This window comes from Leuciscus leuciscus (genome assembly GCF_965113295.1).
Source record: "Leuciscus leuciscus genome assembly, chromosome: 5".
Classification (NCBI taxonomy): domain Eukaryota; kingdom Metazoa; phylum Chordata; class Actinopteri; order Cypriniformes; family Leuciscidae; genus Leuciscus; species Leuciscus leuciscus.
The window spans coordinates 42,942,184-42,969,927 of NC_138729.1; the positions used below are offsets into that span (position 1 = coordinate 42,942,184).

The 27,744-nt window shown below is 39.9% G+C and overlaps 1 protein-coding gene across 13 annotated transcripts in view; it reads right to left on the reverse strand.

The window, feature by feature from the left end:
- The window catches only part of fbrsl1 (fibrosin-like 1), a 301,880-nt gene that overhangs the window by 210,810 nt on the left and 63,326 nt on the right, over positions 1 to 27,744 (reverse strand). For all 13 annotated transcript variants that reach the window (XM_082170185.1, XM_082170188.1, XM_082170187.1 and 10 more), the window contains exon 2: positions 26,268 to 26,465. In XM_082170185.1, the coding sequence (XP_082026311.1) occupies positions 26,268 to 26,465 (198 nt within the window). The remainder of the gene's footprint in view (positions 1 to 26,267; positions 26,466 to 27,744) is intronic.

The following is a 27,744-nucleotide window of genomic DNA, read 5'->3' on the forward strand; positions in this document are numbered from 1 at the left end:
CAGTCGTGTAAACCATGTACTCAGAAAAAACTGAAGAAAAGATGTGGGCTTGCTTTTGTTTGATGTGAACATGAATCATACTGTAGATGTTGCAAAGCTTCACTTCGATGAAACTGATGAAAATCACTCAGTTGGTTCGCCAAAGTCCATTTGAAAGCTTCAACTAAAGAATAGTAATATAATATAATATAATATAATATAAAAAAAAGGTGCATTTACACTCATAGTGATTTAATAACTGGAGTTCACATAAATCGCTGTAGTGTTGGTTGCTAGCATTGCTAGAGGTCACTATGTCGCTGCAAATCACTGCCAGTGTGAATGCACTTTATGTGTTTCACTATCTGAAGTAAGCTTCTAATAATCTTCGTTGAAAAATTGCAGGTAAAAAATTGCAAGTAGTCTTGTAGATCATACCAAATATTCTTTAAATGTTTAACAATGACCATTTCAATCAATTCACACCTAGATTTTCTTCCAGAAACAGAGGTCGGCGGTGTTCACAGACAGAAGCACTGCTGTGCCAGAGATCCCTCTTGAGATATTCCCCTCAGGCCCAGAGGAACAGGAGTCGTCTGAGATATTATATCTCTCCCAAGACAGAAGCAGAGCTCCTTCCTGAAAATGGATGTCTGGGGAGAATCAGCAGTGCTGAAGGCGCTGCGTTAAATGGAAATGCACAGCAAGGTCGTTTCTTTCTATTCATCTCTGTCCTCAGCGTCAGCTACTGAGCCGGCACTTCAGTGATATTTTGCAGAGGAACAGGGTTTACCTGCTTTCCATCACCACAGAGAAGATGGGTGGATGTCTCAGATTGGCATTCTGAGGAGAAAAGTGTCCCGCACTCCTGAGAAGCATCCATCACTGACGTTCTCGATGGAGCACAGGAAACAGATCGACTTTCTCCTTAACGACGATCAATCCCAAGGCTGTCCTACTCGCAGAGGGAACATTTACAGCAGGCAGTAAAGAAGGCCTTTGGGGCCCAATTGCATCCAGTAATCCTGCTAAGTGAACTATGTCTCCCCCCTCCTATTCTGTTATTAGACAGGCTAAGTTCATAAATACTGCAGTTAATCTGGAAGCCACAACCCTAGCCTGAGGAGGTAATATGAGAGGGACACAAGGCCGCAAAGACGTGAAACCATCGCTGAGGCAGTTGAGTCACTGCTGGACACATTTGTACATAAATGAATCACACTATTTCATGACGCCCTGTGAAAATCCAAAGATTTTACACTCTGAGAGGCCTATAAGATGAAGTCCAATTTGGAACATCTTACATAAAACTCAGAATAATTCAGCTCATAACATTTTATAGCAGAACTAGCCATTTGTGAAAAAAGCTACAGTTTGATGCAACTTTACAAGCTGGCCGTTTCGTTTTCCATCAAATATATGTCATACACAATGGCCCTCTTTACACCTGGTGTTAAGATGCGTTTTGGTCGATCGGATCACAAGTGGGCAACGCTAAATACAGGTGTAAACGAGGTCTAAACGTTTTTAGTTTGTCCACTTTTGAACACTTCCAGAGGTAGTCGAAAACGCATTCAACCGCATTGCTTTCGTAGTGTAGACTCATGTGGTCCAATGCGTTCGAACAGCCACAAATGGCCATCTACAGTAATAAAATAAAATAAAATAAAAACGTACAAAATATGCTGTTATTTTGAACTTTCTAGTCAAAGAATACTGGGGGAAAAAGAAATTCACCGTTTCCACACAAATATTAAGCTATTTTCAACATTGATAATAACAACAAATGTTTCTTGGGCACCAAATCCCCATATTAGAATGATTTCTGAAGGATCGTGTGACTCTGAAGACTGGAGTAATGATGCTGAGAATTCAGCTTCACCATCACATGAATAAATTACATTTTGAAATACAATAGAAAACAGTAGTAATAACATTTCACTATTAAATATTGCTTTTACTGTTTTCGATCAATATAACAAGGCCTTGGTGAGCATAAGACATAAAACTTCTTACCAATCTTACCAATTCCAAAAGAAATGAAGAGTAGTGTGCATTCAGCAAAAATACAGGGGTTTCATTTATCCACAGGATATATAGGGCGACATCCGCTATGAGAAACAACGACCTGCCTGTGCAGTTTTGCTAAAATAAAATAGAGGAAATCCTCTTTGTGTGCATCTATGGGGTTTCATGAGCCCAAGGCGGCTGCAGTATAGCTGCTGAAAGCCAAGAGCGGTCACAGCTACCTGTTCTATTTCCCAGCCATAACCTATTCTTCCCCACCCCTTCATTTGAGAAATCATACATCAAAATGTCTCCCACAGGCATAAGAGCTCGTCGGGTGATCCTCCCTCATATATCTACCAGAAGGCCAGCACTCTTTATCAAGCCATCAAGGCCAGAGGTCAAGGACTTCATCCCCCACAATGCTTTTCACCTCGAGGCAGGCTGTCAAGAGGAGTCTGACACCGAGGCCAACTGCTTCTGCTCAGTGGCAGGCCAATGGGGAGAGGTCTAGGTCTCGGTGTCCATGGAAACACTGTTAGGTTTCTGCTTCTATAGCCGCCCTAAGATCTTTTCACAGTTTCTTCAAATGCATCACAGAGAGCTCAGGCAAAGGTGTGGGTCTCATACGGTATATTTAACTCCACAAAGCGCTAATAGAAATGTAGCTGATGACAGATTCTAAACCAAAGATGTTGACAGATGGCCAATGCACGCACAGATAATGAAATTAGAGTAAATTAACCCTTAAGCACTGAAGCAGTCACATGAACCGCTGACGTTATGAACTGATAGATACACATTGTAAACAAGCAATATTCTGGTCTATTAAACAACGCTATGGTCCTAAAATGTCCTCCTCGTCGGACTAAATTGCTAAGGTCGTCAGAGCTGTGATACGATGGATAATGCACAAAGGGTCGTTCACACTTACAGTGATTTCAGCACTTCTCTGGAGTGATGCGGCGAGGCAGATTTAACTGTATGCAAATGAGCAGTGACATGATGCGGTGACTTCCAATGGGAATGCTGAAATCATGGTTAAATTGAGAATTCTTGTAAAATTCCATTTCAATTTCTGAATTTGAATTGAGGTAGCAAACAGGACACAGAATTGCAATTCAAATTAAATAAAAATACACCCCAAAAATGGTCAAATTGATAACCTATGCCATCATTATTGTTTGTATCGCTGTGTATTAAGTGCTGAGAATCATATTTGATAATACTTGATTCGTTTCTAACATCCCCCGTAAGCGGTAAACCAATCAAAACAGACTGGGCCATCTGGCCAATCAGAGCAGCGTAGGCTTGCAGAAAGGAGGGGTTCAAGAGAGACCAAATCTTTTATTCAACTGTTTCAGACACTGAGAGAAATGCATATGATGTGATGCTGCAATGTATATTATGAGAACATTTAAGTGCTTTTTGACCTTCAATGCAAGTAAACCTATTGTTGGAAACCTCAAAACAAAACTAAGAACCTTTAAAATAGCAAAATAAGGGCAAAACATTTTTTTTTTTTTTTTATGCTATTTTGAAACAATAAATTGTTAAAGTTTATAGGATTTAAAGGCTGTACAGACATTGAATGATAGATTGCAAAACCCTGAATAGCAATGAATTCCCCTTTCCACTTCACCTGAAGTGATATATAGAGACATACTTAATATAGCCAACATATTTTTAACCTATGAGCGGGTGCAGATATTTTTTAACTTGTATGTACGAGGCTTGTGATGTCAGCTATTTTAGTTTATTTTTGAATTCATCTACATTTCCCTATGCGCTAAAAGACAAAAAGCCTGCAAATAAAAACATTAAAAAAAGAAAAGTTACAAGATTGATGTGCATAATACATTAACTCAGTGCCGTTAATAAACTAATAATGAGCTACAAATTGACACATAATTATACATTTAACTTTTTAATTAAGAGAGAGCGATGCTAGTCTATATCAAAATATGCGACTTTTTTTTCTTATCGGGGAGAGAGCAAGAAATACTGAGAGAAGAAAAAGAGAGAGGGAAGTGAAGCAGAAAGAGTGTGATGTTCCCTCTGACAGCGCAGCCGTGCTCGTTAAACCTTTTCTTTATCTCTTAACAATCGCTCTAATTATGTTCATTGAAGGGGGCCAATTAATCCTGCATTGTCAGACCCTGCGGCTAAGTGTTTCTCCCACATCCAGAGGAATCTGCAATTAACACAGCCAAATTTATTTAGTGACACTTCTCGGCTTTTGACTCCCTCCAATTATCCCTAATCAATGCTGCAGAGTGCCGGCGGGGGAGCAAGCAGGTCGCCCTCATTTGTTGAGAGAGGAATAAGTACGCTGAGCCCTCGGCCTCCGAAGGCCAGACGTGTCAGAGGAGCGATGACATGAGCCTGTCAGACGTTAAGCAAAGCCAAGAGAAAGAGAGAGAGAAGGGGAGGGAGTATTTCTCCCTCTATTAGCGGTTTTACCAGCCTCAGCAGATCAGAACACATTGAACGATGTGTCATAGGAAATCATAGGAAAAAAGAATTAATGATTTTAATGATCTATCGATCCATCGTTGTCAAAAATATAGATATTTCAATGTCTCGATAATGAAATATCTGAAACAGTTGCAATATTCCTTTTCTGCAGTATTGATACATCGATACCAGCTGCGTGTTCTCATCCTCTATTCTCTCCGACAGCGAATTGACACACTCGCTCATTCGCTCCAGTTGAACAATGCTTGCATTGCGCATCTTTTTAGTAAGTTCCGCAGGTTTCGTGCTCACACCAAAAGCGTGTGCAACATTTTATATAAGTGGCGCTCTCATAAAGCCGCCTCTCAAACAGCTCACGGGTACCAAATTGACTACTTTTAAACAAACAATTATCGCTAGTGCTTCTTGCCAACATTTTGAGGCGCTTTGATGCGTATTTGTGTTCATGCTCCGAGTGTACGTGAAAATTCACTCCTTGACAGTAGATGGCGCTTATTGAAAAACAGAAATACACTAGGTGGCGCTAGGGCTGTGACGGTGGCAGTTTTTTACCACCGCGGTAGTAATGGACCCAAATACCGGCGGTGTTGCGGTTGTTGGGTGGGGGGTGTTTTGAAATAAATAAATTAAACAAAAACAAAGAAACAACAAACTAAAGCCTGTAAAGCATTGAAATAAATATCAGTAAATACTGGTAACTTACATAATATAATAAAGTTGAATCTATTTAAAAAAAAAATAATTTAAGAAAAAATTTCGGTTAATATTTCCACACAAAGGCGCGTGATATAGCCTACCGCTCTGCGCATTGAGAGGGATGTGGGACACAAGCAGGAAAGAGACCATCGATCTTTTCGAGACCATCATGTTTTCTACTTGTAAAAGGTATGAAGAGCGAATTTTATCTTCTACAAGGGCAAGGCATTTAGGCTGTTTGCAGAGAAAGCCAAACTAAAATCACCCGCGGTTGTGAAACGCGCTTTACAAAATGAACTTGACGCTTCTTACCAATTATCATGTCTAACAAGCACAAACTGTGTTAAAAAGAATTTGACTTATAAGTAAAAATGTAGGCTATCTGTCCTACAGCGTTTTTCTACTTTAACACAGTAAAGAATACGAAAATAATCGACCTAAAAGCGAACAAAGGAAGAAACGTTTATAACGCGTCTTTGGGTGAGACGCGAGTGAAGATATGGGAAAAGAAAAAAGAGATTCATTCCATGCAGGGATGAGTCACGATTTTTGAATATTCGATTAGTTGATTTAATTATAGAATATCTAATGTTCTAATGTCTGTTGTGCGATCATTCTCTAAAATAAAATCTCCATGTTCTGGTGCTGATGCAGTGGTGATGCGTAACCGGGGGGTGACGCTGCCAATAATGCACATAACAGCTGTCACAAAGAACTGGCAAAAGTAATGATTATGAACGTGTCAAAGATAGCAAGGAGACATTTGAATTGTTTATTAATAAAGTGGTTTTTTTTGTGTGTGTCAGTGTCGGGCTGCAAAGATGAAGTTGACGATGCTCACTCTATGCAGTGAACGCGCCTAGAGAGAAATGCACACTTCATACGGAATACACAAGCATATGCTAGTCGGTTTATTTTCGTTTTGAATTGTTTTGTTTAAAAGTATATAATTCAAGCTTTCTATAAGAATAACTAATGGAATATTTTTAAATTCGCTAATAATCGGGTGACCAGATCGCAAACCAGAATTCAAAGCCGACAAAGCTTATGTTTATGGGCTCACGTAGGCTACAACTCTCTCATTCGTCATGAATTTAAACTTTTCCATGGCTGCGATATTACATTTAATTGCTAACCTATTATTTATTTTGTAAACAAAGCTTTGTGTGTCATAATATTAAAGGTACCGTATGTAAGAAATATATTTCAATTAATCATAAAATTGCCCTAATATGTCACTAGACATTAAGAAATCATGTTCATTTCAAATACTTATATCACTGACAACAGTAGTATGGCTAGGATATTGTCATTTAAAAAGTGGACTTGCAGCCCTCAACTGATGTTGATGTTGTCATTTTGTGTTTTGGCCTGAAGCGCCTCCCTCCACCATCTACCAATCACGAAGTCAGTAGTGTTTCGGGATCCGGGTTGCCAGCTTTGCTCTAACCTACCCTAACTCTAGTCGGATAAAAATGTCTAACGTTAATAAATCCAAAAGACCTCGTTACAATTCAGAAATTCTTCGTGACAAAGTCCGAAATAAAACCAGAATTTGTATTGGAGATGCTTTTGACAGATGGAGACGGCTGAAAACGGAGAAGAATTTTAAAACAGACGCCAACGTTGCTAATTTTCTCCTGGACAGGTAAGATTCATCTATGCTTGGATAACTTGTACTTGATGTCAATGGACATTTCATATAACGTTATTCATGACAGTCGAACAAAGTTATGCATGCTCGTGCAAAGTAACGTAACAGCTCACATGGACGTATGCTAACATTAGCAATGCATTATAGGAGCCCGTTTCTCTGTACTTATGCTGAGACGCTGAGGAAAACAACATTAGCACACCCATTAACTTATGGCAATTTGAAACGTAACTTAATTGAGACAGCAGCCTAACTTTACCTCAGAAAAAAATTATTCGTCATTCGTTCTTCTAAGTTACACATGCTGCAAGTTGACCTATATGACCATTGCTAATGTAATGTAGTTACTCTAACAATATATTCTGATGGGACTGAAAACAACCCTGTGACAGCCATTGGTGATATTGACTTTGTCCCGCGTTATAATTGCTGTGGAAAATGTTTTGGTTATTTTTTAGCCTACTTATGACATAAACTTTTTTCTTTTTTTTTTTTCTTTTCGTTACACATATTATTGTATTGGTTACACATAGTGACATAGGCTTGTACTTACATTAATGACAGATACATAACGTAACAAAAGATTAGACTAACAGCTACCGTTCTGTCTGTCACATACGAGCATACATCTTTATGATTATACTGTCACATACAAGCATAAATCTTTACGATTATATTTAACTAATGACAATTAGTACATTTTTTAAATAAATAATGACTCATCAAAATATCTCTCATGAAGCATAAACACAATTAACAGAAAAAAACTTACTGTGTACGTCTCGTCGTCACTTGCCATTGGAAGCTCATTGAAAGCAGCATACGTTTCTGCTGAATCCTGCAGCTCGAGCTGTAGTTGGCTTATCTGGCAACCTCGAGTCAGGGGGGAGGGGGAGGTGATACACGGCTCTACAGTATTTTTAAAGTGATTGCAGTACCAGTTTTGGCCACAATCCTACATACGGTACCTTTAATGTTAAACAGCATTCATATACAAACATTTTTTTTAGACGAACTACCGCCGGTACTACTCAGCCACCGCGGTGGCGCTTTACAACCGCGGTGGTGCGGTTGTCAAGTTTACCGGCACAGCCCTAGGTGGCGCTGTGCAACTTTACGCTTCTGATACTCACTTGTCACACAGAAGAAAGCCAGTATTTACGTGCTTGCCAAAACCATTCACACACTTTTTTCATCTTGCCTCGTTGCATCTTCTCGTCTACTTTCTTCGTCGTCATCTTCTATCAATGTGTGCTTGGCAAGACCGTATTGTGCTTGAGCGTCACCAAGTGCTGTAACTTCAGCAGCTCTAGGCATGTGCACAAAAGCGCCAATCTAATTTGTCAGCCAGTTTTTAACGCGGCACGTCAAACAAAACAAACCAGGGGTGTTTTTTAATTTTTTTATTACGCTTTTATGCCTGGTGTTTTGCGCGTCGGTGTGCATACTCACATTGGCGCCCTTTGTTTAGTCACGAGGCGTCCCGGTGTGCACAAGGCTTTAGACCCACCTAAAAAACTTAAAGCCATGTTTATTTCATTTGTCTCTTTATTCTATTGTATTTTTGTGTGCTATTGTTAGCAGTTTGTTTATTCTTACTTTATTATTGACTGTTTAACTTTGGTCTTTTTTTTTGTAAATGTAGTTCAACAATTCAAATAAGGCCTCCCTGTGCTATGTGTAAGCTATTACAACAAAATTACAAGTTATCAGAAAGTTATGAAATAATTAACAAATTATCTGTATGGTTGTGTATGTGGCAGTATTCCCTGTGGTACCAAAAAAGGTATTGAATATCGATTGCATCAAAGTTGGAAATTTGAGTATCGTGACAACACTACTATCTGTCTGTCTGTCTGTCTGTCTGTCTGTCTGTCTAAAAACTCACGGTAGCTTTAAAGTCGGCATTAAATGGTTATGATAGTCTTTTCTTCCCTATTGTGACAAATATCTGAGTGAAACGGCTTCTCGAACCAGAAAAAAAATGTAGGGTGGGACTTGTTATTGTCCATAGGGGAATTGATCGGATAGATCTCATGTGAGTGACAGGTTGTCCCGCCATCGCACCAGTAAACACGTCATCAGAGAAGAGAAGTCGCTGCAAGAGGCAGGGGGAATGGGCACATGAATGAAATTGAAAAATAATAATTATTATTATTATTATTATGGTTATGTTCGTGTTGCTAATAATTTTCACTCAGTTCTTTTCAAATTTGTGTTTGAAATTAACTTTGTTTTGTGAGGAAAACTGTTAAAGAAAATTTAACAGAACCTCATTTTAAGTTCATGGAGAAGGTGGACATTCTGGTGGTGATTGTAAGAATGATAAATGTACGTTGTTGTCACATAGCACAGACCCTTATAAAGCATATTGGCAGACTGGCCTAAAATGTTAGCCGAAACAAAAGGCATTTGGAACGTGCATTGATCACACGTTCCAAACACTCCTAAACATGTGCTACACACATGTACAGCAGAAAAGGGTCACCTTAAAACACGCCAACATCTGAACACTCAACTTAGCAGTGACAGACCCAAAAAGAGCCACAAAAAAAAGACAAGAATGTCTATCAATTCAATCTCCTGGCATGAGCCGGTCACACAGACACACAAGCAGACACAGACTGAATAAAAACATGCAGCTCAACACACACACACACACATCCATCCACTGAAGCTACGTCTACACTAATTAATATACATCTGAAAATGCATCTTTTTCTGAACGTTTTGGACTTTTGTCCACAATGAGACAGTGTTGTTGTCCTGCAAAACTGAGCTTTTTAAAGACGCTCTCCCAAGTGGATACATTTTGAAACGCAGTAGTTTGGACTGTGAAAGCAGAAGTATTTGATGACACACGTTTACAAATCACGAGGGCAATTGCTTTTTAGACCATAAATGGAATGGCGATTAAGTGCGACCTGAACACACAAGTAAGTGGTGAGGTATTTAGCTAATAAAATGATTGTGCAAGAAGAAAAGCATGAGAACTTTATTATGTCTGGTCTCTCTTTATCATCTAAATGAGCTTTAGTACGTTTTACGAATGCACGGGCCGTTCACATAGAACGCATTTTTGCATCCCACTGCTTTTCTATTGTTTTTCTATGTAAACATGCACTAGACTGGTGGTTTTGACCGTTGCACTCACTGCGCTCACGTCAAGTGTATTTTGCAGTGTATTGCACATGAAACAGCATTAGAAAAACGCAGCACTCAAGTTAAAAGTTGTTAATCTTTAAAAAACAAAAAGTGTCTGTAGAACTTTATTTTTGAGTTTTTTAACCTTAAAATTGTGTTCTGTATGAATGTCCCCTAAGATGATTTTAGCATTTTGTGATGGTTCAGTGTGAATCAGAAACTTTTGGAAAACGCTTTAAAATGCTAGTGTGAACAGAGCGTTTTGAAATGAAAACACGGATTAATGCAGGCATACCACATCCAACATTTCGCCTTTGCCTCAAACGAGGTCTTACCACATATTTAACACTTTAACCCGAATCTACATCCCTCCTCCCACTTCCACAAACCCCCTCTTCCCGTCTGGCAATCGTGCCGCCACACACGCCGCTTCTTGCTCTCTCGGTAATCAGCTTAGCTGCAGCCTGCTCGCTTGGCCGCCGTCGCTAGTTGGACAAAACCACAATGCGAAGCTCCCACCAGAGCCCGGGCCTAACCTTCCAGCATTCACAGTATGCCAAGGGCCTTCATGACCGCCTCTGTCCCATCTGGGGGGCTCTTTCCCCTGGGACAGAAGCAGTGATACGCCCCCCTCTGTCCGGTTAACCTCCGGGGAGCTCTGGAGCTATTGTTTGTGGGCTATCAGTCTGCGGCCCTTTTGTTCAGCAAATGACAGATGCCACATTGTTTGACATGTACACGACACACTTCGGATAAGGGTGGAGAGGAGGCTGGTGAGAGGGGAGGAGATAGAGGCTGGGAAGAAAAGAGAAGGGGAGGAGAGAGGAAAAGGGCAGGGGACAGTGCTTTGTGCCGCCGCGAGCTGTCAAAGCAGCCGTAATCCCTTTCAGCCCTTCTATTGTCCGTCAGGCTCATAAAAGTGACATCACACTTAGGTCCAGATGACAAACGGCAATGCGTAATGTGAATTCGAACAGCACCGCATTGTGTCTGCAACATCACGCTGCCAAAACATGCATGAGGTTATCCTTTATAAATCAGTGCAAAAATGCATAGAAATGAATTTGGGAAATATAGAATCTGCAGTTCAGCATGCACATAAGAGCTAATCGAGGTGAATTTGAACTAAGCTACCTGAATACGTCACCATTACCTCCACTGAATCTGCATTTCGTGCACATATAACTAAAAGCAAATTTAACATTTACCCAAAGTGCATTCAGATCTGTTTTGTAGGAGAAAATGTGAGCATGTTAATTAGTTGTAGTACTAGACTTCATAATATTAAGCACCTCATATGTATATGCATCAAGCAGGAGCTTTATATCTACAACACAAAAGGACACCACCATTTCCTGCTTCTGCAGAACACCGAGTCCTGACGTGAAGACACAGTGCCCCCAAGTGGGCTAACCCATAACAGACTGAAGGACTGCAAAGATGTTCATATTGTATAGAGCTGCAATAGTACTCCCTTCCCCCACATTTCATGTGCACTTCCTGATCTATCCAGCAGGGAGCAGTGGTGTACAACACACACGCTGGCCAAAAGCACACACTAAGCTAAATATGGAAGTCTTGAAAAAGCAGAAGGTGCTGATGCTTTGGAATTTTTTATGTTATGTAAGTGGCTGTAAGATACTGACCCCAGATCAGTCCTTATGAGTAGGTTAAGCTTTGTGGAATGAGCTTCATCTGATTGGTTTAAAGTGATAATCATCTTAAATGCATCTGAAAGCAGCTTTACTGGGTCACACACACACACAAACTCAGAGGGAATATAAAACCTTAAGAAAAACACACACAAAAGCTGGCTTGCAACCCAGACTGTCAGAGAGGGTCTCGCAACCCTGTCTGTTTTCTTATTCCTAAGTGGGCCCTCTAAAAACAAACACAACCATGACAAAAGTGCAAAGGACAGAGACACACAGAGAGAGAGAGAGAGAGAGAGAGACAGTTTTTCTCTGTTGTATCAAAATTAAAAATTCCAGTAGGGCTGTGAAACAATTAATCGCATCCAAAATAAATGTTTGTGTTTGCCTTGTGCAAGGCAAGTTTATTTATAAAGCACATACAAACACTATATATTATAATATATTATGTAGACACAAACTTTGAATTTGGATCCGATTAATCGTGATTAATTGTTTCAAAGCCCTACTGGAATTTAATATTTTGATACAATCCCTTGATGAATATCAATATTTCATAAAATGTTTGATACCACAGAGAAAAACAGTCAGATATTTTTATATTATCTACATTTTTTGTCCATCCATTGAAAGTCTAGGACTAGGTAATCAATATTTTCAGGCTTCAAAAACTACACATCGTAACAGTAATCCATGTGAATCATGCAGTTTCATCCAAGTCTTTTGCAGAGACACAATCGTTTTATGATGAACAGATTTTATTTTAGGCTTTTATTCACATACAACCGACTGTGCCTACATAAAATCTCTCAAAGATGGGTATTTTGTGTATATTTGCCCGTTTAAGCGCAATATAGCCACGAAAATAACTAAATTTGGCACTCATAAGCCATTTAAGAGGCGGCTTTATGTGTGTGCACCTTTTTGGCTGTGAAAAGGTTTATGGCGAGTCAAAAGGTCCAAAAATAAGACTAATGACTTGTTGCAGGAAGTCACTATACTAATGCCAGTTTCCCACTGATAGACCGGTGGATCCGTATACTCACTCTCCTCACTCAGCGGGAGACTTTCCTCATGAAATGAGGACTAATGACTTGTCGCGGGAAGTCACTATACTATTGCCAGTAGCTACTGAGTTTCCCACTGATAGGCCGGTGGTGGATTTGTATATTCACTCTCCTCGCTCAGCAGACGACTGCCTTTCCTCACGCACATTGACCGAATATAATAATTAAATCTCTGCCTTTTTCACAGAGTGTGATGACACACTAACTAACATGTGATCGTGATCTCTGTGATCGATTGCTCATGTCTCCATTGCTTCTGATCGATTGCTCCTGTCTACCTTGCATCTATGCTCCGTATAGCTTTGTTTTGAATCTCTATTTACTATCATTCCTTTTTGTTTATATTGCTAAATATAAATTACTCAGGCAATATTAGACTATCTATATATATATGTTGATATCACATTAATCTGACATCACTAGCTTTTAGCTAAACGCTAGTATCTCGCTAGCCTGTTAACCTGCCATCCGTGCTTATTTTTTTATTCATGTGATAAATGCAGGGAGATAGTCAGGCTGATGGAGAAGATTTCAGAACTAGAGACACGCATCCAAACTTTTATCGAGGATAGTAAGAATGCAAGGGCTTTAGATACTGCTTTGGATGCGACTAGCTTAGTGAACTCTGCTATAAACACGAGGTTCGTTTAAAAGGAAGAGGTGGAGGTATTGCTGTAATTTAAAGCAATATCTTCAGTATTACTCAGAAGTAAGCATTTACAGACATTCTAAACTCTATTGGAGTAAGACAACATGTGTCAGGACCTACTCATCGTCGTAAATCATACTTTAGATCTAATATTGTCACATGGAATCATTGTTGATGCCGTTGCAATTCTGCAGCAGAGCGATGACATCTCAGATCATTATTTAATCTCATGTATACTTAAATTAGCCAAGGATGTAAAACCGACTCTGTGTTATAAATATGGTAGAACTATCACTTCTGCCACTAAAGATTGCTTTATAAATAATCTTCCTGATCAGTTTCATCTGGTCAGCATCCCAGATAGCCTAGAAGAACTCGATGTTGTAAAATAAATGATGACTCTCTCTTTTCCAGCACTTTAGACACAGTTGCTCCATTGCGCTTAAAGAAGATTAAAGGAAATAGTCCAACACTGTGGTACAACGAGCACACTCGGGGGCCCTTAACAAAAAAAAAAACGTCCTCACGTAATAACCTAGAATACGGTCTAACACTTGATGGCTGCTCTGTCAAACCTTCGTCGTCGGTTAGGAACCTGGGTGTGCTCTTTGATACCAATCTTTCATTTGAAAGTCACGTTTCTAGTATCTGTAAAACCGCATTCTTCCATCTTAAAAATATATCTAAATTACATCACATGCTCTCAATGACAAATGCGGAACAATTAGTTCATGCGTTCATGACATCAAGGCTAGATTATTGTAATGCTCTAATGGGTGGTTGCCCTGCACGCTTAATAAACAAACTACAGCTGGTCCAAAACACAGCAGCTCGAGTTCTTACCAGAACCAGGAAGTATGACCATATTAGCCCGGTTCTGTCAACACTGCACTGGCTCCCTATTAAACATCATATACATTTTTAAATATTGCTGATTACTTTCAAAGCACTAAATGGTTTAGCTCCCCAGTACTTGAGCGAGCTCTTAACGCATTACAGTCCTTCACGTCTATTGCGATCTCAAAATTCCGGCCAGTTGATAATACCTAGAATATCAAAATCGACTGCTGGCGGTAGATCCTTTTCCTATTTAGCACCAAAACTCTGGAAGTGTCTTCCTAGCATTGTCCGGGAAGCACACTCTGTCAGTTCAAAGCTAGACTAAAAACACATCTCTTTGACCTAGCATACACATAACACATTATAGACTTCTATAATTCAATGTTAGGCTGCATAGATTAGGTCAGCCGGAACCAGGAACACTCCCCATAAATTCTGATGTACTCGTTACATCATAAGAAGAATGGCGTCTACGCTAATATTAGTCTCTCTGTTTATCCCGAGGTTTACCGCAGTTCGCCGGATCCAGGCCGTATCCAGATCTGATGAAGAACTTGCACCTGGACACGACGACAACGCAGTCCTGAAGTGTCAACTAGTCTCTACCCAGTGAAGGCCCCCCTTCTCCTTCCCTTTACCTCTGTACAGATAAAACGATGTCAAAATAGTTCCGGTTCACATGGCTACTCGGAAGCGATAAATAATTATGCGAATGAGCGGGCCGGAGCGCGTTAAGGGTTTTCTGTTAGAACAGTGTCGTGTAAGCGACCCCTAAGTTAATAACTAATGATCTTTGCAACGGAAGTGAATCGATCAAAACTAACTTAAGCTGGACAATAACTTTATTCTAGAGCTGCTGTAAAGCCAAAACAATCTGTTACTTTAATTTCCTATTATCACTGTAAAGCTGCTTTGAATCAGTCCATATTGTTAAAAGCGCTATATAAATGAATTTGACTTGACATGTAAATCCAGCAAGTAGGGGGAGGCAAGTGAATGTCTTAATGAGTGAGTCATTGGGCCCTATTTTAACGATCTAAGCGCATGGTCTAAAGCGCAGGGCGCAAGTGCACTTGGGGCGTTTCCGAATCCACTTTTGCTAGTTTAACGACGGGAAAAATAGTTGGCGCGCCCGGCGTATGGTCTAAAAGGGTTGTCCCTATTCTCGTAATGAGTAATGGGTGTGTTTATGCCGTAACGTGCAAAAAAACAATCTTTTGTGAATTTAATTTCACATTCCCTTTAAAAGCCAGTTGCGCTCGCGCCATGACCTTTTGGCCCGCGGCCCGCCATAGGGAATGAATAAAACTATACGCATACCCGTGCTGAAATTCAGGGGCTTGTAACAGCAACACTATTCAACCGAAGCGAGTGAGAGGAAGCGGCCGTGTGTCAACTCACTGTCAGAAAAGTGCAGCTAGTATCGGTACTGCAAGAAATGAGTTGGAACAGTTTTAGATATTTCAGTATTGATGCGTATTGAAAATCTATATTGTTGAGTGTGTGTGTGTGTGTGTGTGTGTGTGTGTGTGTGTGTGTGTGTGTGTGTGTGTGTGTGTGTGTGTGTGTGTGTGTGTGTGTGTGTGTGTACAAAAATGTGTGTACATATTACACACTCACATACATCAAAATCTCCAAACATTTTAATAAAGTAGTTGAAATTTGAATTTAAATGAGAGATGATTCTTTGATACTATAGCCAGTTAGCCACCACATTACGAATTACAGTTTCTCCAATTCAAATTATGTCTCCTCATACTGTCCATAAATCACCTCTGAAGCTATACGACCAAAAAGGAACTTTCCTCAGAGTGCCAACAGTTACAAATCCAGGCTTTCAATATTATCCAGCTCCTATACTACACCATAATCTAAAATATATATATATAAAAAAATAAGTTTCTCAATCTAAAACAGTATGGATTGTAGATATTGAACTCTGTTGTCTGACTCCCAAACTGTTAAAGGGGTCATGACATGAGAATTCAAATTTGGTCTTTTATATATTTTGCATATGCCTACCTCCAGAGAAAGACATTGACGAATAGTTTTGAATCATCACACCATAGTCTACACCATAGCCCCGCCCACTGGTGTTCAGGTACTTAACAGCCTACACTGGATGTGAGTGTTGCATCAAAAGCAAATAGAACCCATTATAAAATAACTGAAGCTGTCTACACTGGATCCAGTATACTGATGTGCATTCACTATGCTTTAAGACAAACCATGTACAAATGTACCATTGCTGAGTATTTTCTCCATAGACACCAAAGACTGTCTCAAAAACGCGGTTTGAAATCGTTGGTGTTTCTGACGTCACAAACTACATTGTAACCAATCACGTCAATGTGTGATTGTTAACAAGTAGATCTCTGATCTGGTGTGAGTGAGTGGAGGCGGGGATAATTTGCACAATTTCATAGAACTGCATATACTAAATGAGGCATGAGTGTTAGATTCAAGCTATTTTAAGGCATGAAGCTTTTAAATATCATGAAAATATCATGAAAAACTTTTAAATATGTAATTTTGGTGATCAAAGATGAGTTTTAAGGGATACAATTATTGACTACAGGGGGACTTTAAAGGAGCTGCTCCCTAAAAATGGCTTACTTCGACAAAGGGTCAGAATGAGGGTTGAAAATAATTGTTTTTCCATATATATATATATATATATATATATATATATATATATTAGTGGTGGGCCGTTATCGGCGTTAACGTGCTGCGTTAACGCGAGACTCTTATCGGGCGATAAAAAAAATATCGCCGGTAATCTATTCTCCAAGTTGGGTTGGGAGCTGAGCTGGCTTTATACTACACAAGCTATGATGACGCAATCTACCCGCGGCCGTGAGGTACACCCGGCTGCAACGCATCATATTCGTCGTCATCTTAAGTAAACACGGCTGAAAGTGGAAGCTGGTGAAAAAGATCGGTGCAACATCCATTATTTGGACTTGGTTCGGATTTAAGCCGTCCGACGAGCAGCAGAAAACTATATAGACAGAGAGTGTGGGGTAACAGTTCGGTAAGTTAACACACGACTAATCCGTTCTACCACCTCAAGCACATTTAGCAGTTGTTTAGCAGGGTCTGTGTAACCTGTTCTGTCCTGTTTTATTATAATATATATCGTTATCGCAAGAGGCTGCAATGTATATCACAATATGGATTTTAGGCCATATTGCCTATCCCTAATTGATAGCCTATAGTAGTTGATAATAACATAGGCCTACCTAATGTTGCCTATGGACGGTAACAGTACAGTAGTAACCTTTTACAGTCTATGAGTAGAACAGCTTTCTCAAGCAGCTTGTGATGCATTTTGGAAACAGGAGATGAGCCCCTGGTCTAATGCGCCACCTGGTTTGAGAAACCCGTTCTCAAAGACTTACTTTTATAGTCATTATTTGGGTAGCACACATATTCTGAATGCCTTCGGCAGAATTCAAATGAGCCATTTTAATCTAGATTAAAAAAATTTATCTATGCCCACCTCTAATATATATATATATTTTTTTTTTGTGTGTGTGCAAAAAACTTAATTAAATTATAAGTGAACCTCAAGGAACATAATAAAATACTTTAAACAAAATTCGTGTCACAACCCCTTTAAAGTAGGTTTTTAACCTCTGAAACAAACAGAAACATGTGGTCTCAGCTCAGCATAACTGGCATCCATCAAAACTGCAAAAGGAAACCAAAATGTAAAGCTGTCAGAACTAGAGTGCGCACAAACATGCCAACTCTAACCTCTAGATTTACTACAGATAAAATAAAACAGACTTTTTCACACTTTGATCTTTGCATTTCCCAGTGCTTATTTTATTGTAGCACAACTAGAAGTCGTCATTGTGTATAAGAATGAGCAATATCCACAACTTAAAATATGCAGACTTCTCCTTTCCAGACTCTATCCGTCATAGTTTCTGGCTGTTGAATAAAGGCCGGGCAGCTAATTCACAACCTTGCAAGTGCTGCGCTGGGCAAATCCCTATCGTCAGACATCTGAGCCTGGGGGAAATTACAGCTTGCTCTTTCAGTCTCTCAGCTGCTATTAGACAAAGTGAGCATTTGAAGAATACGTCACATTCTGTAGGGCATAAATTGTACAAGGGGCTGTGCAATATAGAACCAATTTCAGCTTAAAAGGCCAGAAATGCCTTGAGTAAGCAATCCATGAGAAATATCTAATCAACCTGGTTAAAAAAAATTAAAATAAAATAATAATCTGTTCCAAAAATGGAAGCTGAACATTTCTGTGGGTGCATTCAAGGTTATTCTTGATTTTCTGTGCATACTCTGGTATGTGATGTTCTTTTAACTGTAACGTGCATTGAGTCATGGATCCTTAAAGCTCAAATGAAATAGGCCTGCTGTGCGTGTTTCTCTTTATAGTTTTGAGAGGCCTCGATTTAGTGTTCATTTACAATTCTTTTAGCCTCAGATCACAGCAAGCTGGAAATAAGGGATGTGTGCAACGATTATTTTCATTAACGTTTAAACGGAGACTGTATTGTGGAAATTAAAAGTATTAAAAAAAAAGACAAAAGATAACTGTTCAACATCTATACCCAAAATCAATAAACTAAGAAAAAAATGCCTGAGATTATCAAAATACTTTCATAGTCAAGACATGTGCACATTGAATGAGACGGTTAAACACTTCAGTGTAAAAACCTGTGTCTTATTTGCTAACCACCTGCAATCCAATTTAACCAGTCTGTGCTGTATCTAAATTAAGTCACTGTTTCTTTACAGTACAAACACAGATTACTTCTCATTCAGAAAACTAAACACAATCGTCTGGCACAATTCATGTTGTGTTAATACTACCAACAGAAAATAGATTAAATAAATAGAAATAAAAGGCATTATCAGCAGATCTGATATCAACAGATTAGCTTAAACTGTTTATGGCCTACTTTTGATAAACACTTTTTTTTTTTTTTTTTTGACCTTGCATAAATGTACAACCAGTAGAATTAGTATAGTACTTGGAAAGGAATTTTGTATTCTGTCTTACTGCTCTGGTAAATATTTTCACTTTAGCTAGTTTATACTTAAAACAACATAAAATCTGCCAGTGCAGAAAGACAAAATATGCTTGAATTACAGATAAAATCTCTAAAACAAGCCTTGATATCTTATGTAGTGATGCTTCTTAAGTAAATGCATCTTGCTTAATTGGCCTTTTAGATATTTTAACTTGAAAAAAAGAAATACTCATTAAGAATAAGATGTTTTGCCATGAAAGTAAAACACTTCATCACTTTTTTTTTTTAATAACAAGGCCTGAGGGGAAAAAAGTTTTATTAAAAATTTGGGGAAACACATCTAATTCATTGGCATTACAGCTTAAGTGTGCAATTTCTGTGCCATTAGTTTCATCAAAAAATAATTGCAAGAATAACATCTGCAATTGGTTAGCCACAATAGCCAGTACATAGTCTAGGGATGTCCCGATACCACTTTTTCACTTCCGATACCGATGCCGCAGCTTTGGTTATTTGCCTATACCAATATCAATCCGATATTTTTATTTTATTCTTGAACTAATATTAATAATAAAATATATGGAAGCACTCTGCTCAATTAGCCACCTAAAAACATCTCATTCAAATGGAGAACATATACTTCTCCAGTGTATAGTCCACAACAACAGTTGATTATGAAAGACTGCCACCCTTTATTAACACTACAAAAAGATTTTTTTTTAAATACAGGTTCTCTCTCTCTCTCTCTCTCTGTCTCTGTCTCTCTCTCTCTCACACACACATTTATTTTATGTCATTAAAGTCTTTAAATGTTCGCCGGTTCCCGCCGCCTTCTTCCCATAACAACGAACTGCGTTACACTGGTGCCGAAACCCGGGAAGGAAGGAGGAGGCGGGAACCGGCAAAACATTTAAAGACTTTAATGACATAAAATAATCAACAACAAAACAAAAGTAAAAGACAGCAGCCCCTCACGGACGACTGCTGTCACATAATAAAACACAAAAAAAACACAACATAACTCCAGGCCTGTCCTCTCTCGCTCTTCACTGTCGTCGCTCCTCCTTTATGCTTCCGCTCCTCCGTGAGAGATACAAGACCGGTGCGTCGCGCAGGTGTCGCTCATCAGCCTCGGCCTCGTCCTGCTCGCCACACTAATATTCAAGCATTTAGGTGATGGTTTAAGCTAGATTTTCCCATGGTTTGTGTTGGATAGGTATCGGATCATATTTTTTTCTCCCCTCCGATCTCCGATCTAGCGTTCTGGGCCAGTATCGGCACGATACCGATGACGTGGATCGGATCGGGACATCCCTAATATAGTCCTGCCTTTGGCTAAGTCAATTTTACCATGTCAGGCTGGTCGAGACAGTAAAGTCAGAGTGTTTGCATTTTTAAAGAAATCAACCAACAAATGGCTTATTTATAGTTGTCCATTCCTATCAAGCTGGAACAGGAGAGAAAAATTTCATATTACAGCTTTAAGACTGAGTAAAGTTATATTATATTAAATCTGATTTGCCCTTTAGCTGATGCTTTTGTAGCTCAAGCAGAAGCTTCAAGTAATTACAGGAAGAACAGAGTAACCTGAGGTTAAGCGTCTAAGGTACAATGGCAATACTTTGTAGCTCACTTGTAGTGACCTACATCCATTCGGTTAGCAGCCTAGATCGACAACCAACAGGTTACACCACCCCACAATAGAGCATATTATGAGTGAGAGATGTTTGGCTAAGTTCTCTGTATTTCCTGTGATTTTCTCTGTGAGCGGTGTCCTGCTGTGGCTGATCTGCCCTGAAGGGTGATAACCTGAAGCAAGCCTCGTCGAGCACATCAGAGAGCATGACAGTTACTGGATCACCTAGGAGTTTAACTTCACACAATGGAGTATCGGCTATGAAAGCAGAAAGGAAGAGATTCCCTCGAGTTACATGAGCTCATCAGGAAAAACCAAGCAATCGTGTGTGTTTGATGGGCGCTCTCTCGCTTTCCATCTCTCCCAGAGCGTATGACGCAGTCAGTGCTAGATTTAATACTGATGCTCCAGAGGACGATGACATCTGGCAACACACCAACAGACCAATCAGCACTACCAAACAAGTGTGTGTGTTGTATACACAATCTAACAGTATTCACACACACATTGGGTTTCCATGTTTTATGGGGACTTTCCATAAAACATAAAAAAAAAAAATTACTGTATATTCTATCCCCTAACCCTACCCCTAAACATACCCATCATAAAAAAAACTTTCTGCATTTTTATATTTTTAATAAAACATTGTTTAGTATGTTTTAAGCGATTTTAACTACGAGGTATCAGGAAATGTCCTCATGAACCACATTTACGTTGTAATACCGGTGTAATACCCATGTCATTATACAAATTTGTGTCCTCAAATCACTAAAACAAGCACACACACAGAGACACACACACACACTCTAAATGGGGACTTACAGTAAACTTTACTATTTTTATAAAAGCTACGTAAAGTTAATGTAAAAATAATTTAAAACATGTTTTTCATTTATAGGAAAAATTATATTAGTTTATTAATGTATTTATTTATATAAATTACAAATCTCACACACATACACACAATAATCCGAGTCTGATACTCTCTGCTGTCTGGACTCTGGAGTCCTTGAGCAGTGCAATACATGGTGAAAACTTTCCCCAAAATGGTTCAAAAAAAAGTTCACCCAGTTTCCAATGACAGAACATTAGAACTATAGAACCATAACTTGAACAACTGATAGATCGACAGACAGATAGAACAATTAAAGAGATATTGTATGCTTCTTTTTTTGGGACAGATTTATATTAATTTATATAAATAATACAAAACATTTTCATTGTCAATAGTGGCTGACTAGCAGAGGAAGTGGCCAGTCCCACTGTGGCAGAAACTTAATTTAGGTCCTGTGGGCTAGTGTGAAATAAATAAGGCACTTCATGGAGATCTTAAAGAAAAAAAAAGAAAAAAAAAATCAAGCATATGACTAGCTGAATCATTGAACACACTTCATTCACTCATTATGAGTTGCATGCGTGAAAAAAAAAAGTTAACGCTTAAATGCTTTGATGAATCTGCCTTTAAGTGTGATCACGAGCTGTTCAGAGGCAGAAATCAAGCCGAGCTGTGCATCAAAAGCCCCGACACGCTGATCAGAGACATGCTGTGTGTGTCTCTCTGCATCTCTCCAGCTAGCAAATATAAACACACACACACACACACACACACAGAACAGCGGCCCATGCGCATTCACAGTCTCTCCCCGTCCAGATGGCTGCTTTGTGGAGAGTCTTCCGCTCTGCAATTACAGCGATATGAAAGTGGTTTTCTTTTTTCCCCCATTATTTCTGATCAGAGAGGGAAACGGAGATGCCAGCGGGTGTATGAGGGTCTGATAGACGCCCACGCGGGCTAGAACACACTGCATTTAAACACTGTGCCAGTGCGAGCGAACGCACAAAGGCCCGTGATCAGAAAGAGATCCCATCTGGAGAGAGGCTGCTTTATATTCATTGGGCTACAGTGATGGAGAAGTCTTCAGGGGAGGGTAATCAGATGCCTCTGGGAGGAGGTAAGTGACAGACACACGATGAACCGTGCTCTGTCTGTCCATTTCGCTTTAACTCTGGCCTGATAATATTCTATCTCTCCTGATGGTGTCAGAAAGCTGTCCTCTTAGAAAACTCAGTATGAGCGACAGAAGACAGACAGTAAAGAAGAAAAGAAGATCATGGATTGGAGTTAGGGCCTAACATTAGTACCAGGTGTGTAGCAATCCTTATAACTACACTTTCCGAAAGTTTGTCACTGCCACTTCGAAAGACGGATAGAACGATAGCTAGACAGAACCATAGCTAGACAGACAGACAGAACAACAGCTAGACAGAAAGAATGATAGCTAGACAGACAGACAGAACGATAGCTAGACAGAACCATAGCTAGACAGACAGACAGACAGAACAATAGCTAGACAGAAAGAACGATAGCTAGACCGAACGATAGCTAGACAGACAGAACCATAGCTAGACAGAACCATAGCTAGACAGACAGACAGATAGAATGATAGCTAGACAGATAGAAAGAACGATAGCTAGACAGATAGATAGAACGATAGCTAGACAGACAGACAGAACGATAGCTAGACAGAATGATAGCTAGACAGATAGATAGAACCATAGCTAGACAGATAGATAGAACCATAGCTAGACAGACAAATAGAACGATAGTTAGACAGAACCATAGCTAGACAGGCAGACAGACAGATAGAATGATAGCTAGACAGATAGATAGAACCAAAGCTAGACAGATAGAAAGAACGATAGCTAGACAGATAGATAGCTAGACAGAACGATAGAACCATAGCTAGGCAGACAGACAGAACGATAGCTAGACAGAATGTAGCTAGACAGACAGAATGATAGCTAGACAGACAGAACCATAGCTAGACAGACAGACCAATAGCTAGACAGAACCATAGCAAGACAGACAAATAGAACGATAGCTAGACAGACAGAACCATAGCTAGACAGAACCATAGCTAGACAGAACCATAGCTAGACAGAACCATAGCTAGACAGAACCATAGCTAGACAGAACCATAGCTAGACAGAACCATAGCTAGACAGAACCATAGCTAGACAGAACCATAGCTAGACAGAACCATAGCTAGACAGACAGATAGAATGATAGCTAGACAGACAGACAGACAGACAGAACGATAGCTAGACAGGACCATAGCTAGACAGACAGACAGATAGTTAGAATGATAGCTAGACAGACAGGACCATAGCTAGACAGACAGACAGACCAATAGCTAGACAGAACCATAGCAAGACAGACAGAACGATAGCTAGACAGACAGAACGATAGCTAGACAGAACCATAGCCAGACAGACAGACAGACAGATAGATAGAATGATAGCTAGACAGACAGAACCATAGCTAGACAGACAGACAGACAGACCAATAGCTAGACAGAACCATAGCAAGACAGACAGAACGATAGCTAGACAGAACCATAGCTAGACAGACAGACAGATAAAATGATAGCTAGACAGAACCATAGCTAGACAGACAGATAAAATGATAGCTAGACAGAACCATAGCTAGACAGAACCATGGCTAGTAGGGATGGGCATTCGATTAAATTTTCTTAGTCGATCGTCGGGAGAATTAACGATCGACTATCGATTAATCATTAATATTTTTATATTGAAATTCATTATTTCTTTAACTTTTTATAAATTAAAAATGCAATGAAAATACAAAAATACAGTTTGTTTGTCCTCGATGAGATCTTTATTACAAGAAGATCAACTTGTGGCAGTGAAACTGGACGTTCGGTAGACTTGAAGATTCCTGCGGTGCTCTAAACCAGCGGAACCTGCAGCTGCGAGCCGGCGTTCTTAAACAGAGACCCATGGCCACTTCATCCGTTTTCTGTGATCGGATAGCTCTCCGGTCGTGAAAAGACCAAATCTAAATGCCCTCCGAAACGCATTCGAGACGGATTTAAATACGATCGCTCAAACCACTTCACGAGGAGATCTGAGACGCATTCCAGACGAAACTGGACAAGAGTAAATGCATCTGGTTGTTGAAACCACATATGCAAATTTGACTTATCCCAAAAATGATAAGAAATAAACGTGTGAGAGCGTGTTATAGGCTATATGTCATGTTATATCCAGATATGACGACGCTACTTCAACACGCATCACCACAGATGAGCATCTATTCATCAAGCCAACGTGCAAACTATCGCAAATCAAAGTGAAAGCCATTCATCAACACACAATCATCTTCATTAAAAGTAAAGAACCGAAATGATCTTACCAGGGCTGTTGCCGCAATATCTTGTTGCTGTCTTTGATTTAGAAATTTTCGCTGATGATCAATAAAATGCAGCTCACATCAGTTGGATGACGTGCAACAATTTAAATATGCATATAGCGCGGGAATTCAAGATCGGATTTATATCCGTTTTGCAAAAACACATTTATGTGACCAGGTGTAATGGAATCGTTTTGATAAATAAAATAGCTATCCGATCTGAGAAAACGCATGAAGTTCCCATAGAACTTCTGCACCAGTCTACTGATTTCTGTTGAGAAAGATAAGCATGTTGACATGATCTGGGATCAGACGCGACCGCAACCTGGTGACAGCCAGTCCAGCCGCCGAAAACACCCGCTCTGAGGGGACTGACGTTGCCGGGAGGCACAGGTACCTCCGCGCTAAAATTAATTCCATTGCTTCAAGACTCACCCTACGCAACGCAACCTGCATTAGTTTAATCGATAACAAATAAACGTGATCGACGAAATTCTTAACGATCAATTATCGATCGTCGATTAATCATGCCCATCCCTAATGGCTAGACAGACAGACAGAACGAACGATAGCTAGACAGAACGATAGCTAGACAGAACCACAGCTAGACAGACAGAACGATAGCTAGACAGACAGACAGACAGACAGATAGACAGATAGACAGAATGGCAGAATGATTGATAGAACAACATTGAATGACAGGATAGAAAGAGAGATAGACAGAGCAACAGAAAGATTAAAGAATAATAGATTCATTCAGGTAACAAAACTGATGAGCCTTGGTACATATGTAGGCAACTTGAGTTCAAATCTGACTTGTGACATATTCCGATCCTATTCTCCCCACTTCAGCCTACCCCTTCCTGCACTGTCTGCACTATCACTATCAAGAAGAGCTACAAATAAGCCAAAACAAAGGAGGGAGAGAAAATGGATACAGGAAGCGAGAGAAGGTTATATTTGTTCTTCTTCGTCATTAACAGCACGCTGTGCGGCTTAACCACAGCTCTAGACCAGTAATCTGTCAGCCGCTGATGTACTGCTGTCACATTCATATGCACACACCTCAGTGAGCCCTTCCAGAAACAGCAGGCATTCAGTAATGACTGCAATGGCCACATTAATCCGGTCAACACCGGTCAAAGCAGTCAACACTCGGGAACAGGTATAAGATCACGCGGGGTTCACGCTCCACTGCTCTTGTCCATCAAGCTATCATTTAACCTGCAGAAAGAAATGACAGACTCACTCGTTTGCTCTTCTTGGAGTATGTGTTCTTCAGCAGACGATCTTTCACCCGCTCCTGGTCTCGCCCCACGCTGCTGGCCAGATTGCAGAAGCCATTTTCATCTATGTCAGGGGTCATGCTCTCCTCGGCCTCCTTCTGTCGTTTAACTACAATATCCTCCCATTTCTTCTTTTCCAGTTTAACAGAACCATTCTTATTCTGAAATGGGGAAAAGAAACAGGAGAAAAAGAGAGCTTATTCACTTGCTCTGCAGATGAGTGGTGTTAAGCTAATGATATCAGTTTGATTACTGCAAAACATGCATATGCACAGCAATGTCAAATACCTTTTGAGAGGAGGAAGGGGAGAGAAAACATAAAAGGGAAGAAAGGAAAGCACTGTAAAGGAAAGGAGTGAAAATAAATGGAGTGCAAAATGAACAGAGCGTAGAGGGAAAGGAGGATTGAAAAGGAAAGGAGCGTAAAGGTGTGTAAAGGAGAGGAGCATTAAGGAAAGGAAAGGAGCAGAAAGGAAAGCAGCAGAAAGGAAAGGAGCAGAAAGAAAAGGAGCGTAAAGGAAAGGAGCAGAAAGAAAAGGAAAGGAGCGTAAAGGAAAGGAGTGTAAAGGAAAGGAGCAGAAAGAAAAGGAAAGGAGCAGAAAGAAAAGGAAAGGAGCGTAAAGGAAAGGAGCAGAAAGGAAAGGAGCAGAAAGAAAAGGAAAGGAGCGTAAAGGAAAGGAGCAGAAAGAAAAGGAAAGGAGCAGAAAGAAAAGGAAAGGAGCGTAAAGGAAAGGAGCAGAAAGAAAAGGAAAGGAGCAGAAAGAAAAGGAAAGGAGCGTAAAGGAAGGGAGCAGAAAGAAAAGGAAAGGAGCGTAAAGGAAAGGAGCAGAAAGAAAAGGAAAGGAAAGGAGCGTAAAGGAAAGGAGTGTAAAGGAAAGGAGCGTAAAGGAAAGGAGCGTAAAGGAAAGGAGCGGAAAGGAAGGGAGCGGAAAGGAAAGGAGTGGAAAGGAAGGGAGCGGAAAGGAAAGGAGTGGAAAGGAAAGGAGCGGAAAGGAAAGGAGCGGAATGGAAGGGAGCGGAAAGGAAAGGAGCGGAAAGGAAGAGCAGAGGAAGAGAGGGGAAAAGGAAATGAAAAAGAGTCAAGTCAAGTCAGGTCAAGTATATTTGTATAGCGCTTTTCACAATACAGATTGTATCAAAGCAGCTTCACAGTATTAAATTTAAATAATACAACAAAGTTTTTTTCAAGAGGAATTTATTGATTGATAAAATTAAATTAAATATCCCCAAAATATCCCCAACTGAGCAAGCCAAAGGCAACAGTGGCAAGGAACCGAAAAACTCCATCAAGTGACCTAATGGTGTCCTAAAACTCCATCAAGTGACCTAATGGTGTCCTAAAACTCCATCAGGTGACCTAATGGAGAAAAAAAACCTTGGGAGAACCCAGGCTCAGTCGGGGGCCAGTTCTCCTCTGGCATTTATGAGCTAGAGGCCGGA